The sequence below is a fragment of the Watersipora subatra genome, chromosome 3 (genome assembly GCF_963576615.1).
Source record: "Watersipora subatra chromosome 3, tzWatSuba1.1, whole genome shotgun sequence".
Lineage (NCBI taxonomy): Eukaryota > Metazoa > Bryozoa > Gymnolaemata > Cheilostomatida > Watersiporidae > Watersipora > Watersipora subatra.
This window is the reverse complement of record NC_088710.1, coordinates 52,805,773-52,821,541: the sequence shown is the minus strand read 5'-3', so window position 1 is coordinate 52,821,541 and position 15,769 is coordinate 52,805,773. Positions and strand designations below refer to the sequence as shown.

The window sequence follows — 15,769 nt, the reverse complement described above, 5'->3', positions numbered from 1 at the left end:
TGAGTGCCAACCTAGATTCATTATTGCAAACAGTTCTCCAGCCTTTTAGACACACTTACCAAGGGACAAGGAGACACCTCTACCCCGGCCAAGGTAGGTAAACAACTTAGACAAGGGCTCCCGAGCCAGTTGAAGCTGCTTTGAAATTGGCAGTAAGTTCAACTTAGCCTCGGCTGACTTAGATTGTGGGCCACAAGGAACAAGGCTATTGGTCAGAGCTGAACATGCCTAATAAAAAGGCTCTCCACAAATTACACGGCGTTGTCGACTGGCACGAAAAAGCTTTTGCAGATACACCAGTCTTACAAGTGGCAGGTGACCCTGCAATCAAGCCAGCCAAGACTTGTCAAGTATCCATCATAAGGGCGCATCCAGCCCGAAAAAGAGTAGAGCATCCTTCGCTGATCTGGGCACCCTCTACAAAAGTACTGAGAGTAGAGGTGCACCGGATGTCGACTCCTGCCACCAGAGACGAACAGAACAAGAGGGTTGCGAAGACGATCAGATACTTCTCTGCACGGACACTAAAGATGGTAGCTGCCACCCTGGACAACAGAAAGAACCAGTGCGCCATCTGTTACTTCATCACAATCAACCAGAGAAGCAGACACCATGTCATGCAGCATTTTGCCTTGTTTATAAGTCCAATTGACTGACAGGATGTTTCTCAAGACCAGGTGCTGCAACATCAAGGCGAGCACCGAGTTTGAGCTGTTTACCTGGTAGACCGATCAGAGTGGACCCGGTTCCTAGTCAAACAATGACCTCAGACAAAGATGAGTCCATGCATGCCAATCCTGACAATAGAGAACTGACTGAAACAAAGCCAGAAAAGACAGTCCCAGCTGACCCGATCTGCACAAGAAGGGACTGCTCGACCCAGCTACTAATCTGACTCAGCAAGGAGATGGCCAGCTTGACCAAGGAGATTGAGAGTAATGGAGAGCCATGTCCTTCTGCCCCGACAGCTAGAACCAACCTCAGGAACTGGTCAGCATCCAGGACACTGGCTGAATTAGTGGAGAATTGGTCTGCTCGCCAGTCTCTGGAGGAGTGCAAGAGAAACTGGCCAGACAGCTGCTTCAGGATGCCAGCGGGTGGGGGAAAGTGGCCCAAGTTATGTATTGCACAGCTGCCCTGAATTACGTTGACTTCGCCGAAAGGAGATAAGTGTAGCAGGAAGTCCACCGCCTTGAAGTTATTAGCTCGGCAACACATGGCCTGGGCTCAGCTATATAAACATGGAGGGTATGAGTGTTTCTATATTGATTAACCAAGTTGATTGTGGATTGTGGGTGTCTGTTGTGCTGTCCTGAAGCTAGGGCTACATTAACTACTCTATATCTAGTTTCCTTAATAGTGGACCAGACAGTGAGAGGCAGTGGTAGAGTCCAAACACCTTATTGGCTTCCAGGCATGCTTTGAGTAATAAGTATTCATGAGTATAAAACCAACATGGAATTTCACCATATGCTAAACCATAATTGAATCATTTACAAACTGTTTGACAGTTGAAATATTTAGCTAATACGCTTTAAAGTTCACACCATATTTTCATAATTGCATGCTTTAAAATCCATAAATTCATGCCGTGTTTTGATTTGGAAAGTTTTTGGGAAATGTAACAGTGTAAAGGAAACTGCTTCGTTTGTTTACTGCTTCACAAATAACTAAACCACTTGAGCGCAATGGCTAATATATATTTCACAATATATATATATATACGTAGTCGAAAAAGCATGCGACATGCAATGATCAACTGTAATACTAGACTGCGAGGTGCTCTGCTCTCCTTGCTCATCTACCCTCCTTATATACTCTTTTGAGGCGATAAGCTTCACCCATCGGTCGCCAGGGCCAACCCGGCGGCCCTATTGAGGGCCATACCTCCACCAGAGCTGATGCTTGGCTTAGTCTCTTTGGTGGCGTCGGTTGTTTAAAAAGAGTCTCCTTTAGTTTTCTTGCCAGTCATTTCTTTCTTGTTTCTTCGATCTGCCACTACAACAGTTTCCTGTGAAATAGAACCTTATTATGCAAAATAGTTGATAATATACAAATAATGATTTTCAGTACATTATTTGAAAAACATCAAATTAAAAATTGTTCTGTATTATTAGGATATAAAGAATTTTCACTTTCATGGAATGCGAATTCAAAGGATGTGAATTTTAGCAATTAGTTTAAAAAACAAAATATATAGCAAAATGTAATAATACCGACCTGAAAGTAAAGATTTTATTATAGTAAATTGGAGCAACTCAACACATGTTAACATGTTGAGTAGTTAAGGTACTTCATTAAGCCAGCTGCCATAGCTCGATTTCTTAGTTTTACATCTCTGATTATCCTGAGTAGACAACTTTTAATAAAAGATGAAAAGAATTATAATAATCAAAATATGAGCCCAGTTAGAACTAATTTATGAGGCTCACAATTTAGGGTTATTTTTAATATAAATACTGATGAACATATGGGCTGCACCGTGCAGGCAAACATTTGGGTCTTGGCAGAACCACTCAGCGCCTGACAATCATGTTAATAATAGATATGAATTGCTGCCAGTGACATGACTGCACGCCTTAATCTTTGTAATGTATTCTTAAGCGTCTCTTTCTATTTCAAACTCTTTTTTCACAGGTGGAGAGTATACATGTTGAGAGAGGTAGTCAGCTAGCCATGGCGCAGTTGCATCCTGGGGCTGCCGTACAGGGGAATGCATTACAACCTCGCCCCAGCGGTGCTTTGGTCGGTATTTGTATACGCTGTATCTCACTACATTTATTTATCACGGAACGTTCTTAGTCACCTGAAGTAATCATATCATTTGTCTCATGTAGACCAACCGACGACACGTTATTATAAAGGCTGATGCTGACACAATAGAAGAGCGACTACGAACTGTAGAGAAGGAGCTGGGAATCAGTCCTACTGATTCTTTGAAAATAGTCTGGCATGACAACAGGTAGCATTCAATCCATTACGCCCTAGTAACCTTCACCTCACCTTGTGAGTTTAGTTCCTCTTGTCAAAGAGGTAGAGTAATTAAGTAGCTCAACCTCATGCACTGTGATACTCACATTGTAGCATGTGGTTGAAATTGTCTCAAAGGATGCTCGTGAGCTTTTATATATGAAAACATTTTTGGATAACTTTGTAGAGGATTTGACATCAAACCTTTATGGCGGTGATGGCTAAATGGTAGATTTGTATCGAAATCTGAATCGTTTATATATTTTCAGCGAATCTTTTAGTCTGACTTTTAAATTTCATTTTTAAATGCTTTTACAGTAGGCTATATGCTCCTACAACATAAATAATTCATTCTAGTAACATTTAAGCCATAGGGATTTTTATGTTGTAATAAATACAAACAGCAAAATACATGTAAATTTCATAATCTGCTCTAAGACCTTCCAACAATCACCCCTTTTGTCCTTCAAATCGCAAAAAAACTAAACTTGACTTTTTAATTTAATAATTGTACAGTAACAGTGGTATTATAAGTTTGTATCTACAACTTTTATTTTTTTCTCATCGCTTTCACTTGATTTATGGTTCATGTAATTGATAATTGGTAATTGGGATTGTAAAAACTTTATGTTAAGTTAAAGGGAGCACACACTTTTAATGTCAGTCTAAATCGATCTTTGTAACTTTTGGCTACACAGCAAGGTCTGTGCTGCAAAGAAAAAAATTGTATGTCTAAAATAAAGTAAAGCAAAAAATATATCTTTACTATAATAAGAGCAGTGTTTGTCTGCTCTTATTATAGTAAATTAATAGTAAATTATAGTAAACTAATTTCAGTCGTTTCTGAAAGGTAGATAAGCTATTTAACAATGCATATTTCAAAATGAGCTCAAAAAAGCGCAATAACAACGCTAGCTTGTGATAAAATCACTCTTTTTTGAGCCCATTTTTCTCTGCGTTCAGCCTAATAAACATCATGTAACAAACTACGAGCAATTTTAAATAGTTTATCTGCCTTTCATAAATGACTGAGATTATTTTACAGGCTGAATTTAGATAATGGGTTTTAAGACACCCATCTCTATCATTCTAAATCGGACTAAACATCCCTAACTTCCGTTCCTAACAAGCTAGGCTACGTCAAATATTTATGGACGGAGCTTCTTGGGCCGATTGCGTTGTTTTCGAGATGGATATTGAAACGCTTTAAAAAAGCCTTAATGACTTTGAAGTTTAGGGGACCAATCTTTATTTTGAGTACAAAATCGGAATCAGCGTGTCTGATTTATCTAGAAAATACGGTAAAAGTTGTACGTGACAGTTATGGTTTAAGTGGAATTCACTAAAAAGATATTTACGCTATAAGATCGTCTACTGTATGTACTTGTATTTGACAAATTATCAATATTATACGTATTAGCAATATCATCCCTTCCCTTTACCCTCACTTTTATTACTAAAATTCATTACATTCATCTCAAAATCCGTCATTCGGTCTTTCTAGCTACAGCTATTGAAATCTAGAAATGAAAAATCCGCTTCCTGCTAGATTTGATCTCGGATCTCCCAATCACCAGGCGATAATCTAACCAATTAAGCTACATAAAATGCAATTGATTTGTTAGACGATATGAGTCGTTATGTAGGTTAAAAATCGTCACTAACGCTCTCATGCTCTTATTAGTAAGTTTAACAATCTGGATAGTTGTATCTTACTCAAATTAGTCATTGGCAATGTGTCAGGCTAATGGCAAGTGGCAGGCAGCTACATTACCTATTACTGTTTATAAGCGGTTTTTATACCTGTGCAATGCCGGACATTTGGCTAGTATCTGTATTTGTGTCACATTTTCATGTGGAATTGTTACAGTAATGCAAGTAATGCAGTACTGCATTACTTGCATTACTGTAACAATTCCACATGAAAATTACTTTCAATTACTTAATTGAAACCTGGCACTTTGGTACAGAGACCACAGGCTATTGTATAATGCTCGTAAGACACAAGTAAAAACTGACAGTTTGACTAGATTTTGGATCTGTAATTGTTTGAGTATTGCTATAATAAATCGTATCAATATTATATGTTTTTCTTTGTTCTTAGTGTGGCAAAGCTGAGAACAAAGAAAAACATTTGTGCAACCACAAGCTCTCAGTGCCGTGGTTATACCCGCTTGCGGTGTATTTTGAAGCCCTACAATGTAGCACTATGTACTCTGTTGTGTTATAACAATCTGTACACTATTGTGTTTTAGCAATCTGTACACTATTGTGTTGTAGCAATGTGTACACTGTCGTGAGACTTTTCGTCTTTGGAATGATCATTCTCACCGTACTATCTGTATTTCGGTCAATGCGTTTCGCCATCAAATCATCGAATCCATTTGATTTCATGGTAAGTAAGACTGCTGAGATATTAGTCACTCTATTAACTCTTTGAAGTCGGCAGGCCGCTGCTAGCGGCTCTGACATTGCGCAGTTCATTTGCTTGTTGCATGGCAACCACTAACAGTAGCTGAATAATTTTTTAGCTGTTTTTTCCACACAATTCTCTACAAGATGCAACCTATTTAAAATCTTATATCGGCAAATTAAATGGTTTTATCATTTTTTCAAAATTGGCAATCAAAAACGCTAATACACTAGTACCAAAAACTTTGGTGCTATGAAAAAAGTTACACAAGCAACGTGATTTTTGTTATGTGAAATTTCCAGGAGTTTCCGATTCTGGTACAACCAATCAAAAGCATGCTAGCAAAGTTTTTGATTCACCGATCTGGCTGGTAATTTAACCTTGCCCAACTTTCGATTTTTACAGGTGCTTTTGGTTTCGGAAGTTTCTCTGTAAGTATTTGGTCTGAAAAAGAAACAATTTTTTTTCAAAATAGCTTAGAAATAGCCCTAGTCAACGCTTTTATATTGTACAAACTTTGAAATAAAATCTTTTAAAGAATACAAAAGCGCATTGATCACACAACTTATTCAATCCTACTCATAACTCCTCTTAGTGCTTGGTGGAAACATGTTCTCTGTAGTGCAAAATAATAAAGCTACTATGATGGACATGACTAACATGAAAGTTCACAAAACATGCGTACCACTATTTCTTCTGTTTTTATAGCCAATAATCTCATGCATTTTAGGAGTGATTTTCAAATGATTTCTTTAAACCACCTACTTTTTTCCCATTTTTATGGAATGGAAGAATTTAGTAAGGCTAGCTAATCTATATATTGTTAGAAAGGAAATTTTGTGCAATTTTCAGTTTACAGATATGCCAATTATTTCTCAATATATGAAAGATTATACATGTATATGGCTAGGTTGTCTTTTGAAATTTTGTTGAAAATTAAATTCGACTTCAAAGGGTTAATTAGTGTTGAAGCATGCTGTACTGTTCATATATACAGTATGTACTGTTCATATATACGTGTGTATATACTGTTCATATCTACAGTATGTACTGTTCATATATACGTGTATATACTGTTCATATCTACAGTATGTACTGTTCATATATATGTGTATATACTGTTCATATATACAGTATGTACTGTTCATATATACGTGTATATATACTGTTCATATCTACAGTATGTACTGTTCATATATACGTGTATATACTGTTCATATCTACAGTATGTACTGTTCATATATACGTGTATATACTGTTCATATCTACAGTATGTACTGTTCATATATATGTGTATATACTGTTCATATATACAGTATGTACTGTTCATATATACGTGTATATATTGTTCATATCTACAGTATGTACTGTTCATATATACTTGTATATACTGCTCATATATACAGTATGTACTGCTCACATATACAGTATGTACTGTTCATATATACGTGTATATACTGTTCATATATACGATATGTACTGTTCATATATACGTGTGTATATATGTGTATGGCTGGTTGCACTGTTTTCGCTATTCCTATTATTATCTAATTAACTACTCCCATATCTATAGTATTAATGATCATGTTAGTTGTAAGATTGAGAATTGGGGTAGGCGTGTCAACTCCCCAATAGCAGACCTGTGTTGTCTTTTTGCTAACAGTCATTGAAAATCATAATAATTCAGGCTATTAACTGTAGATTAACTAGATTACCATTTCATAAGAGTATTTAAATATGGCTTAGGGTACTAGTTTTGGAGTATTATCAATGCTGTAATCGATAAACACCTGGAGCCAAATATAAAAAAGGATTTTTTTTGTGTCAGACGATTGATCTGATTGCCGATTGGTTTGATATAAGATTGGTCAATTCCCTTGGGAAATTACTTTATTCTGACTATGACTATTTTTATTGTTTTTGCCTTGGCATTTATCATGGTGTCTCCTATATATGTGACATTCTGCTATTTGAAAGAGAAAATGAGAAGCTTCCTACAGGTGGCAGATTGAGTGCATTATTAAAGGAAGAGCTAGGCTTAAGCTCAAGAGAAAAGATATTGAACGGGAAGAGAAAGTATTTACTGTTTGAACGAGGACAATAAAATTATTTTTGTGCTTATAAGATGGCTAGCACATAACTTATAATTTTTAGCTTGCGATATAAAATAATATTTTATGTTATGTTGTGTGCCATATGTTGTAGGTATTAGATAAAAGCATCCGTTTTAAGTTTTCATGTTTTTGTCCTTATCTTGACACCCGTTTTAGACTAATCGTCATTAGACCAAATGGTATATGAGACTAATCGATCAATTAATTGGTTTATTAGACTTATTGGCTTTGAACCAATCATCGTTAGAGCAATCGTACCAAACAATTCTTTTTTGAGTATTATTAATAAATAGTATGCAGTAATACCTTCAGATACAAATGTCCCAGCGTACAAGAAATTTGAGGTACGAGGAAAATTCCGAGCAAATTTTTACCTTGAGATACGAGACAATGTTGAGATATGAGCATATGAGATGGTTCCTGATGCGACTGCTAGGTGGCCGAGTGTGCGAGAGGCAATTACAACAACAGCATCGTTCAGTTTTCTCATCAGATTCGGCCGACTAAACCACGAAAGCTGACTAAACCCGGGAGTGAAAGCAAGTCTAAAAGTGAGGCAAAAGGTGCCAAGTTGAAAGAGGAAAAACAAAGAAAAGAAAATTACAATTAAGTTTAGTAAAGATTAAAACTAGATTTCAAGTTCGTGCATAGTGAGCTAAATTCATCCGAGTTAAATTTAAAGTTTATGTTACGTAGTGTCACAAAAGTCTAGCATACCGTACGCTTTGCTTTGAGGTCTCCCTCACACCACCATTAGCCGCTACCGTCTGTCTCCAAGATAAGAACTCTATACTGTCCATAATAAGGTCACATTTTATGGAAGATAATAATCACTAGGCATTTGCTACCTTGTGAGCGTGGGTGATGAGTTCCAGCACTTAAAAACATGTTTTTCATTGTAACATCCTGTTTTTAGCCGTTTTTTTAAAGGGTGGGAAGGGATTAATTTGTCTTTAGTCATTATATATAAGAACAATAAATTTTAGATCTGAGTGAATTGACATACAAGCTCGGTTCCGAAACACTTTGAACTCGTATCTCAAGGTATCACTGTGTACAGGATTTTGCCATGCTTCTTTTACTCACTCCAGAATATATGTTTCAGAATATAAATATATTTGCTTTACTTGTGCATTGCAATACAAGCATGCACCAGAAAGTGCAAATGAACTTTATCTCTCCTTTCTGTCACCCTGTCTCATATAGGTATAAGTTTGACTGTAGACTCTGCCCTCTATATGTATGATTTAATTAAACTGAGCTGGTTTGCTCCAAGTCACTCCAGTTCGGTATGAGCTGGCGATCCATTCGCTTACACAGTCCATTACAACTGTAAACATAAATACTCAGAACTAAATACTATTCTTAAGCAGTGAGGCATTTTATACAATATTCTTTGAGTATCATCCAATTCAGTTAAATTTCATGAGAGTTCAAATAGTTGACAAGTGTCTTTTGGTATAATGCAGGTTAATAGGTGTCTTTTTGATCTTTCAGCGCCGCTGATAATGTCTAACCTATATTTACTCCATACCTTTAATAATTTACTTGGGGCTGCAGTAACACCAGCAGGCTCACTCAGCGCAGATAACATACGCGCATGTTCATAGACGTATTCATAGAAGTCTTCCATAGTGCAACGCATTAATGCAAGGCCTTTCGAGAACATTTTGTAAATCATCACTGGGCCTGTAGTCCATCGTTCTATCTTTAGTCCAAAGTCTCATACACTCGTGGTGACCTCGCATCATCCACAGCCCCCAAGACCCTCTTCAAAGATATTGCTGGAATGAAGGAGGCAAAGGTGGAAATAAAAGAATATGTGGAATATTTAAAGAACCCTTCAAAGTTCCAGGTATTTCATTGGTTTTCTAACGCTATAATCTTTATTCTGAAGTAGTTTCTTGTTTGAGTGTGCAGAAAATAATGAAGTTATCTGGTGACTGTCAGCACCTAACTCTAGGTTTTAAGGATTGTTTTACTGCGCCCGGCATTAAACAGTGTAACAGAGTTGTGTTGTATTCTGCAGAGCCTCGGTGCTAGAATCCCTCGTGGGGCACTGCTACTTGGCCCTCCTGGCTGTGGCAAAACATTGCTAGCCAAGGCTGTAGCAGCCGAGTCTGATGTGCCTTTTCTCGTTATGGCTGGATCGGAATTTGTTGAGATGATAGGTGAGCTCCATTTTATTGAAGAATTGCCTGTTTGTCCTGTTAGAGTGAGCTATCAGTTCTGTCGAGATACCGTCAGAATGGTAGTGGGGCATGCCTAGTATCAGTATTCATATGTCATAACGTCATGTTTGTACAGGTGGTCTCGGAGCATCGCGAGTTCGGTCTCTCTTCAAAGATGCCAGAAACCTGAGACCTTGCATTATCTACATAGATGAAATTGATGCTCTTGGTCGGAGTAGAGCTGGCTCAGGGTAGGTGTGTCAACTTTCTGTTAGATATTAATATCGCTGTTTGCATATTTGGATAGTGCTTTAATTTCTTGCTATTCTGCTGCTCGGCTCTTAGTTTCTGATCCGTTGACACCACAACTCCATAATCACTCACGACGGGGAATCCTCTTTACCCTCTAGCTTGGTAGCAACATTTCAGTCAGGAGGATTTAGCTTAGGATTCCTGCTCTATAAGTGCACTCTAATCTATATATATAGATATATTACTTTTGTCCTTGTTCTAAGTGTTGCTAATTTTCAACACAACTAGACATGGATAGACATAACACAATCACTCAGAAATGGCTTAATCTGCTAGTATGTTACTAGGGAAAGCTTTGAGGGAGGTGGAAGTGAGTCTGAACATACCCTGAATCAACTCCTAGTTGAAATGGATGGCATGGCAGACAATTCCGGTATTATTATGTTGGCTTCCACCAACAGGGCTAATGTCCTTGACTCGGTATGGCACCACTGTTTTATTTATAGCGCTCAGGGTAATGCTACGCTGCATCGTGGGTCAGCTGACCAATGAGACAATACTGTCCAAATATTAAACAAGTATTATGTGCAGCCATACACAAATACTGATATACCCCTTACTCTGAATATGCTGTTTTATCTGTGATAAAAGCGTAGTCTATATATCTAGCCGTTTTTACTGGCTCTTTGGCAATTTGAATTTCATTTAACCTTTGGCCATGGAATGCTCAAATAATTCGCAAATGAGCAGATCCATTTGTGTCTGTAGTGTTCGGAGACAATGTGTGTAGGGATTAAATGGATAGTTCTAGAGAATATATGTTCTTTTGAAGTCACAGGAATGTCTATTGCAGGCACTGCTTAGGCCAGGCAGGTTTGACCGACACGTAACCATAGAACTACCGACATTGCTCGAGCGCATAGAGTTATTCGAAATGTACTTGAAAAAAATTAATTTAAGCAAACCGATAGGAGAGTTTGTGAAGTTCTTAGCTCAAGCAACTCCAGGAATGACGGGAGCAGACATCGCAAATCTCTGCAATGAGGCAGCGCTCAATGCTGCCCGGGACGGAGAAGATACTGTGAAGGTAAGTAAATACCCAGAAGACCTCACCTAATGTTTCCCTCACAATTTCTGTAAAAATAGGTAAAGTTTTTATATGGTCAGCTATATAAATAGTGTTTGCTTTTAGGAGTCTAACCTCACATATGCACTTGATAAGATATTAGCCGGCCAGGCGAGGGTGTCCAATGCCATCTCCCAGGAAGAGAAAAAAACTATAGCCTTCCATGAGTGTGGGCATGTACTGGTTAGCTGGCTCCTTGAGCGGACTGATGCCCTGCTAAAGGTGTGTACTGAATGATTGGTCGTATTTCAGTTATTAACTGTTATTCATAGAAATAATTTATTAAATCCCATTGTTACTCTCTGTGATATAATATAGCCTCATTCTAATGGGTGCTATGTGTGTTTCACGTTATAAAGCTATATTTTCACAGGCTTTTTAATGATCATGGCGAAAGGTTTATCATAAAATAACATGCATTCAAAATTTGAAGCTGTAGTCTCTGCTATACACTATTAGTTCAACAAATTTATTTTGAAGCAATTAAAAAGTGATTGAGCTATAAAAATATATAATAATATAATTGTGAAAGACAGTCATGAATAAGATATTGTGGCTAGCTGCGCTACAAGTTGGTTTACTGTATTCTATTGTAGCGACCCCACATTCAGTTCTCTGTTTAATTTTTTTTTCATGACTGGATTTCTCTTCAAGTTGATAGCATGTGAACTACAGCACATTTTTGTATCAAAATTATGCTTGCTGTGAGATTGTAGTTGTACTATCACCTTCTTTGGTTCACAAGTTTAGTTCCAGAAAAATCAACATGCCTACCACGCGCACCCACCTTCACAAGAATGTTGAACTAAAATCATGGTACACTATAGAAGTACAGTGGACCCACACCATACGACATTACTCGGTGCCGGTGTTGGCATTGTAAGGCGAAAATATCGTATAGAGGGGTATAGAAACCCATAGTAATTATCTAATCTAATCATCAAAATTTTGTTTACATACTGTACATATTTAAAATTAATAATAAAATAGTCTATTAAGCTTAGTAACTAGTTATCTACTATAACTTTAGTGTATTTAGGGGTTATGATCTGCAATAAATTGAAACGCTATTATGTGCAGTATGTACCGTATGGAGCTCTTACCTTCAAGACAGTTGTATAACATACACATTGAATGTAACCTAAATGAATTTAGCTTACTAAACACACATTTTTGTTGATGTCGTATTGCGGAAAAATGCCATATGTAGGTGATGAAAAATCATCGTGTTCTACATCATAATGTGAAAAACCATAAAACATGGACATCGTAACCTTGAAGTGTGCTGTAATTCCAAATTATTGCAATCTAGAATTATCCTTCCTTGTGATGATAAGAAGATAACTCCAGATGGAACAGCAAATTTCATATTTTTATTACTATATTATTATAGCCGATGGAGCAGCGAAATTTTTGCATTTAGTTAATATAATATTACAAAATATTGTTTACCATATATTCTTCCTGCATTAAGAAAATTGAAAATTAATTAGTTAAAGCTGTCACGTTAACATTTTGATATTCTAGCCAACGAGTGAGCCTTTCTGTAGCACTGTTTTGCCTTGTATACATAGATGCTAGATAAGATTGTATCTCATCACCCAGACATCATTAAGTTATTTAATTAGCTCACTGCCTAATTTGTTTGCTTGTTTATATGTAACAAATTTTTTAACACCTGAAGTAATTTCCAAAATATGATGATCAAAGTTTTTCGAAAGACTTCCGTTTCTAAATTAGTGATGATGTTTACAGGTCTTCTTTATACAAATTTGTACACAGCATTCACAGTTATGAAACAATGCATTATACATTCCTATTTTAAAAATCAAGGATTATAAGAAAACTCGTGGCAGCATTGGTAATGAAAGGGATAAAGCTAGAAACTATAGAAAAGCATAGGCAAATATCTGGAGATCATTTCTTTTAAAAAATCTGTTAAGCCTTCAGGTAGTTATTCTCAGGAAGAAAGTGAAAGTGATGCAATAAAGGAAAGGTTAAAATCAGTAAAAATAGAGAATCTAGATGTGATAAATCATTATGATATTTGAATAGTATATAGTATCAGAACAAAAATAAACCATTTTAGGTTATTGTAAGCTAATATCCCTATCACCACCTCTCCATTATTGCCAAGGTTGCACCTCAATTTGCCCCTCAGTTTGCCGGTAGTGACTGAAAGTGACAATTAACATCTCTTATTTATTATGATATTACTAGTACACTTGGCAGTCCGTGCACCGCGAGAGATCATTATGAGTAATCACTATATACATAATTAATTCATCAAGTGGTAAGGTGGGGTGGTGCAGTGGTTAGAGTGCCAAACTGTAAAACAGAGGGTCTGAGAATTCCCATGCGAGGCAATTTTTTTCGTAACGGTTTTTGATGTGGCCTCGAATGGATGTACACGGCTCTTATTATAGTAAAGATTAATTAATTACTCAATTTGTTACATACAGTTTGTTGTTTTACATAATATATCACAAAAGGACAGTATTCTTATAAGAGTATTTGCTATGACAAGTTCTACTTGAGAATCCAAAATTATAATGGATTAACTTCGTATGTTGGCATTTGACTGTAGATATTTTATGGATTCCACGCTGATTCCACATCGGTCTCTGAAAAATGAGCTATCAGGCAATAGGGTTATCTAATGTTATTTAATTTCCGCAAATTGATGCTGAATTTTTATATTTAAAGCTTTGAATTTTGTGCAGCTACCAGTCATGTCACGCCACATCTATTGAGAGCATAAAATATAGCAACATAGTGTTGATTGTTTTTCTCGTATTAGCTGATAGCATTGAAGTAATGATTCCACAGAAACGATCTGTCATATCCAAAAACAAAACAGGTTCATATCTCGCTTAGCTGTATTTCGCAGGTTTCTGTTATTCCCCGCACCTCTGCAGCTTTAGGATTCGCCCAGTACATGCCTTCAGATAAGAAACTGTACTCGAGAGAAGATTTGTTTGAGAGGATGTGTGTGATGTTGGGAGGGCGAGCTGCTGAGACAGTGGTGTTCAACCGTGTTACTACAGGTAAGCCTCTGTTTGGGTACCTCAAGTATAATCATCACGCATCGTTAAGCACTTGAAACCAGTCTTAGTCACAATTTCATTGGATGCTTCAAAATACTGTGCAAACAGTTTTCTTACTATAAAACTCAATCTAATAGTCAGTGGTTTTCTTGTGATAAAAGCTTGAAAGGAATTTTAGCCGAAGTTATCACAATTTTATATTTTACAAAAAATGAAGTATAATTTCAAATATAAAGCAAAGGATGAAATTCAAGTAAATGTAACTAAAAATCATCTCTTTGAGATTTTTCATAGTTACACTAATCATCTTAGGTTAGCAACTTATACATGTAGAATATCGACAGAAACATATAACAGTTCACTTGGGCAGTTATACATACGAGAAAAAACATTTTTCTTGTGCAATTCTTCATAGTGTTCTGTTGGCTGCAAAGCCTTTTAAGATGGCAAAATTGTTATAAGCATCCAAAAAAGTGAAAATATACTGCGTTTGATACTATCCAAACATAGAAACATGTCACAAAAGATTTTTTCCATCAGTGATCAGGGCTGAAAATACAGCTTTTTTCACCGACTCCATATGCTATAAATCTCATTTACTCTTTTGTTTGTTTATCTGCCGTCCCTGTATCCAATTATCGCGAATAAAATCTAGGAATGAAAAATCTGCGTTGTACTGGATTTTAACTCGCACCGTTCAAGTTGCGAGTCTGCAAACAAGCGCGTGTAACCACTAGGCTAAGCCATTCTTATCATTCTCAACTACAGCCATACCTCGACTTACGAGCTTGATGCATTCTGGAACTGAGCTCGTATGTCAATTTACTCACATCTCAAGGCACTATTTCTTATATTAAATATTCCAGTACAAATTAATCCATTAGCATACTATGAAAAAACACCTAAAAAGGATATTACGGTGGAAAAACGTGTTTTTAAATATTGTAATTCAGTACATGCACTAAAATAATAACAAATACATATTTAGTTATTATAATCTACAATAAAATGTAACATCACTATGTACACTACATCGTGGAGTTTTTACCTTCGAGACAGACATTGTGGATAATGGCCGTCTGAGAGACTTGAGAGCAACTCGTTCAGTACACTAAACTTTTGTGACCCTATGTAATAGAAGCTTTGAATTTAACTTGAAAGAATTTAGCTTACTCAACACACTTGAAGCTGAGCTTTTCTTTCACTAAACTTACTTTAATTTTGTAGTCTTATTTTTTAATATCTGTTTTTGGTTAGCCCCGTTTTGCTCGTGTTCACTCTAACTTTTAGCCAACCTTTCGAAAAAATTCAAACTGATTCTAAGAGAAAAACTGAGCGATGCTATTCTCGAAAGCGTCTTCTCTCATACTTGGCCATATAGTGGCCATCGGAAACCGGCTCGTATCTCAGAGAAAATTGTTCAAAAGTTAGCTCGTATCTCAAGTTTCTCCCATGTTGTGGCTCTCGTATATAGAGGTATGATTGTACCGTAAAACCTTTATTTGAACGCCAAAGTGCTCTATTTTTCAACTCTTCGCTTGGAGTGGCGCTTTATTAGAGGCGAGGTTCAAATGAATGGCGGCGTTGTATTTTTGCAAACACCTCGTCAGAATATTGAGATGTATTTAACCATTTCACGGGCAAATCGAATGTTGCCTATATTTTGCGCTTTTCTT

At 36.7% G+C, this 15,769-nt stretch overlaps 1 protein-coding gene across 1 annotated transcript in view; it reads left to right on the top strand.

Moving 5' to 3' along the window:
- Nucleotides 1-15,769, top strand: part of LOC137392005 (mitochondrial inner membrane m-AAA protease component paraplegin-like) — a 34,433-nt gene that overhangs the window by 16,679 nt on the left and 1,985 nt on the right. Inside the window, exons 6-15 of the mRNA XM_068078589.1 lie at nt 2,638-2,745; nt 2,838-2,962; nt 5,251-5,365; nt 9,212-9,352; nt 9,527-9,668; nt 9,805-9,919; nt 10,268-10,400; nt 10,774-11,007; nt 11,113-11,268; nt 13,937-14,093. Coding sequence (XP_067934690.1) covers nt 2,638-2,745; nt 2,838-2,962; nt 5,251-5,365; nt 9,212-9,352; nt 9,527-9,668; nt 9,805-9,919; nt 10,268-10,400; nt 10,774-11,007; nt 11,113-11,268; nt 13,937-14,093 — 1,426 coding nt within the window. The remainder of the gene's footprint in view (nt 1-2,637; nt 2,746-2,837; nt 2,963-5,250; nt 5,366-9,211; nt 9,353-9,526; nt 9,669-9,804; nt 9,920-10,267; nt 10,401-10,773; nt 11,008-11,112; nt 11,269-13,936; nt 14,094-15,769) is intronic.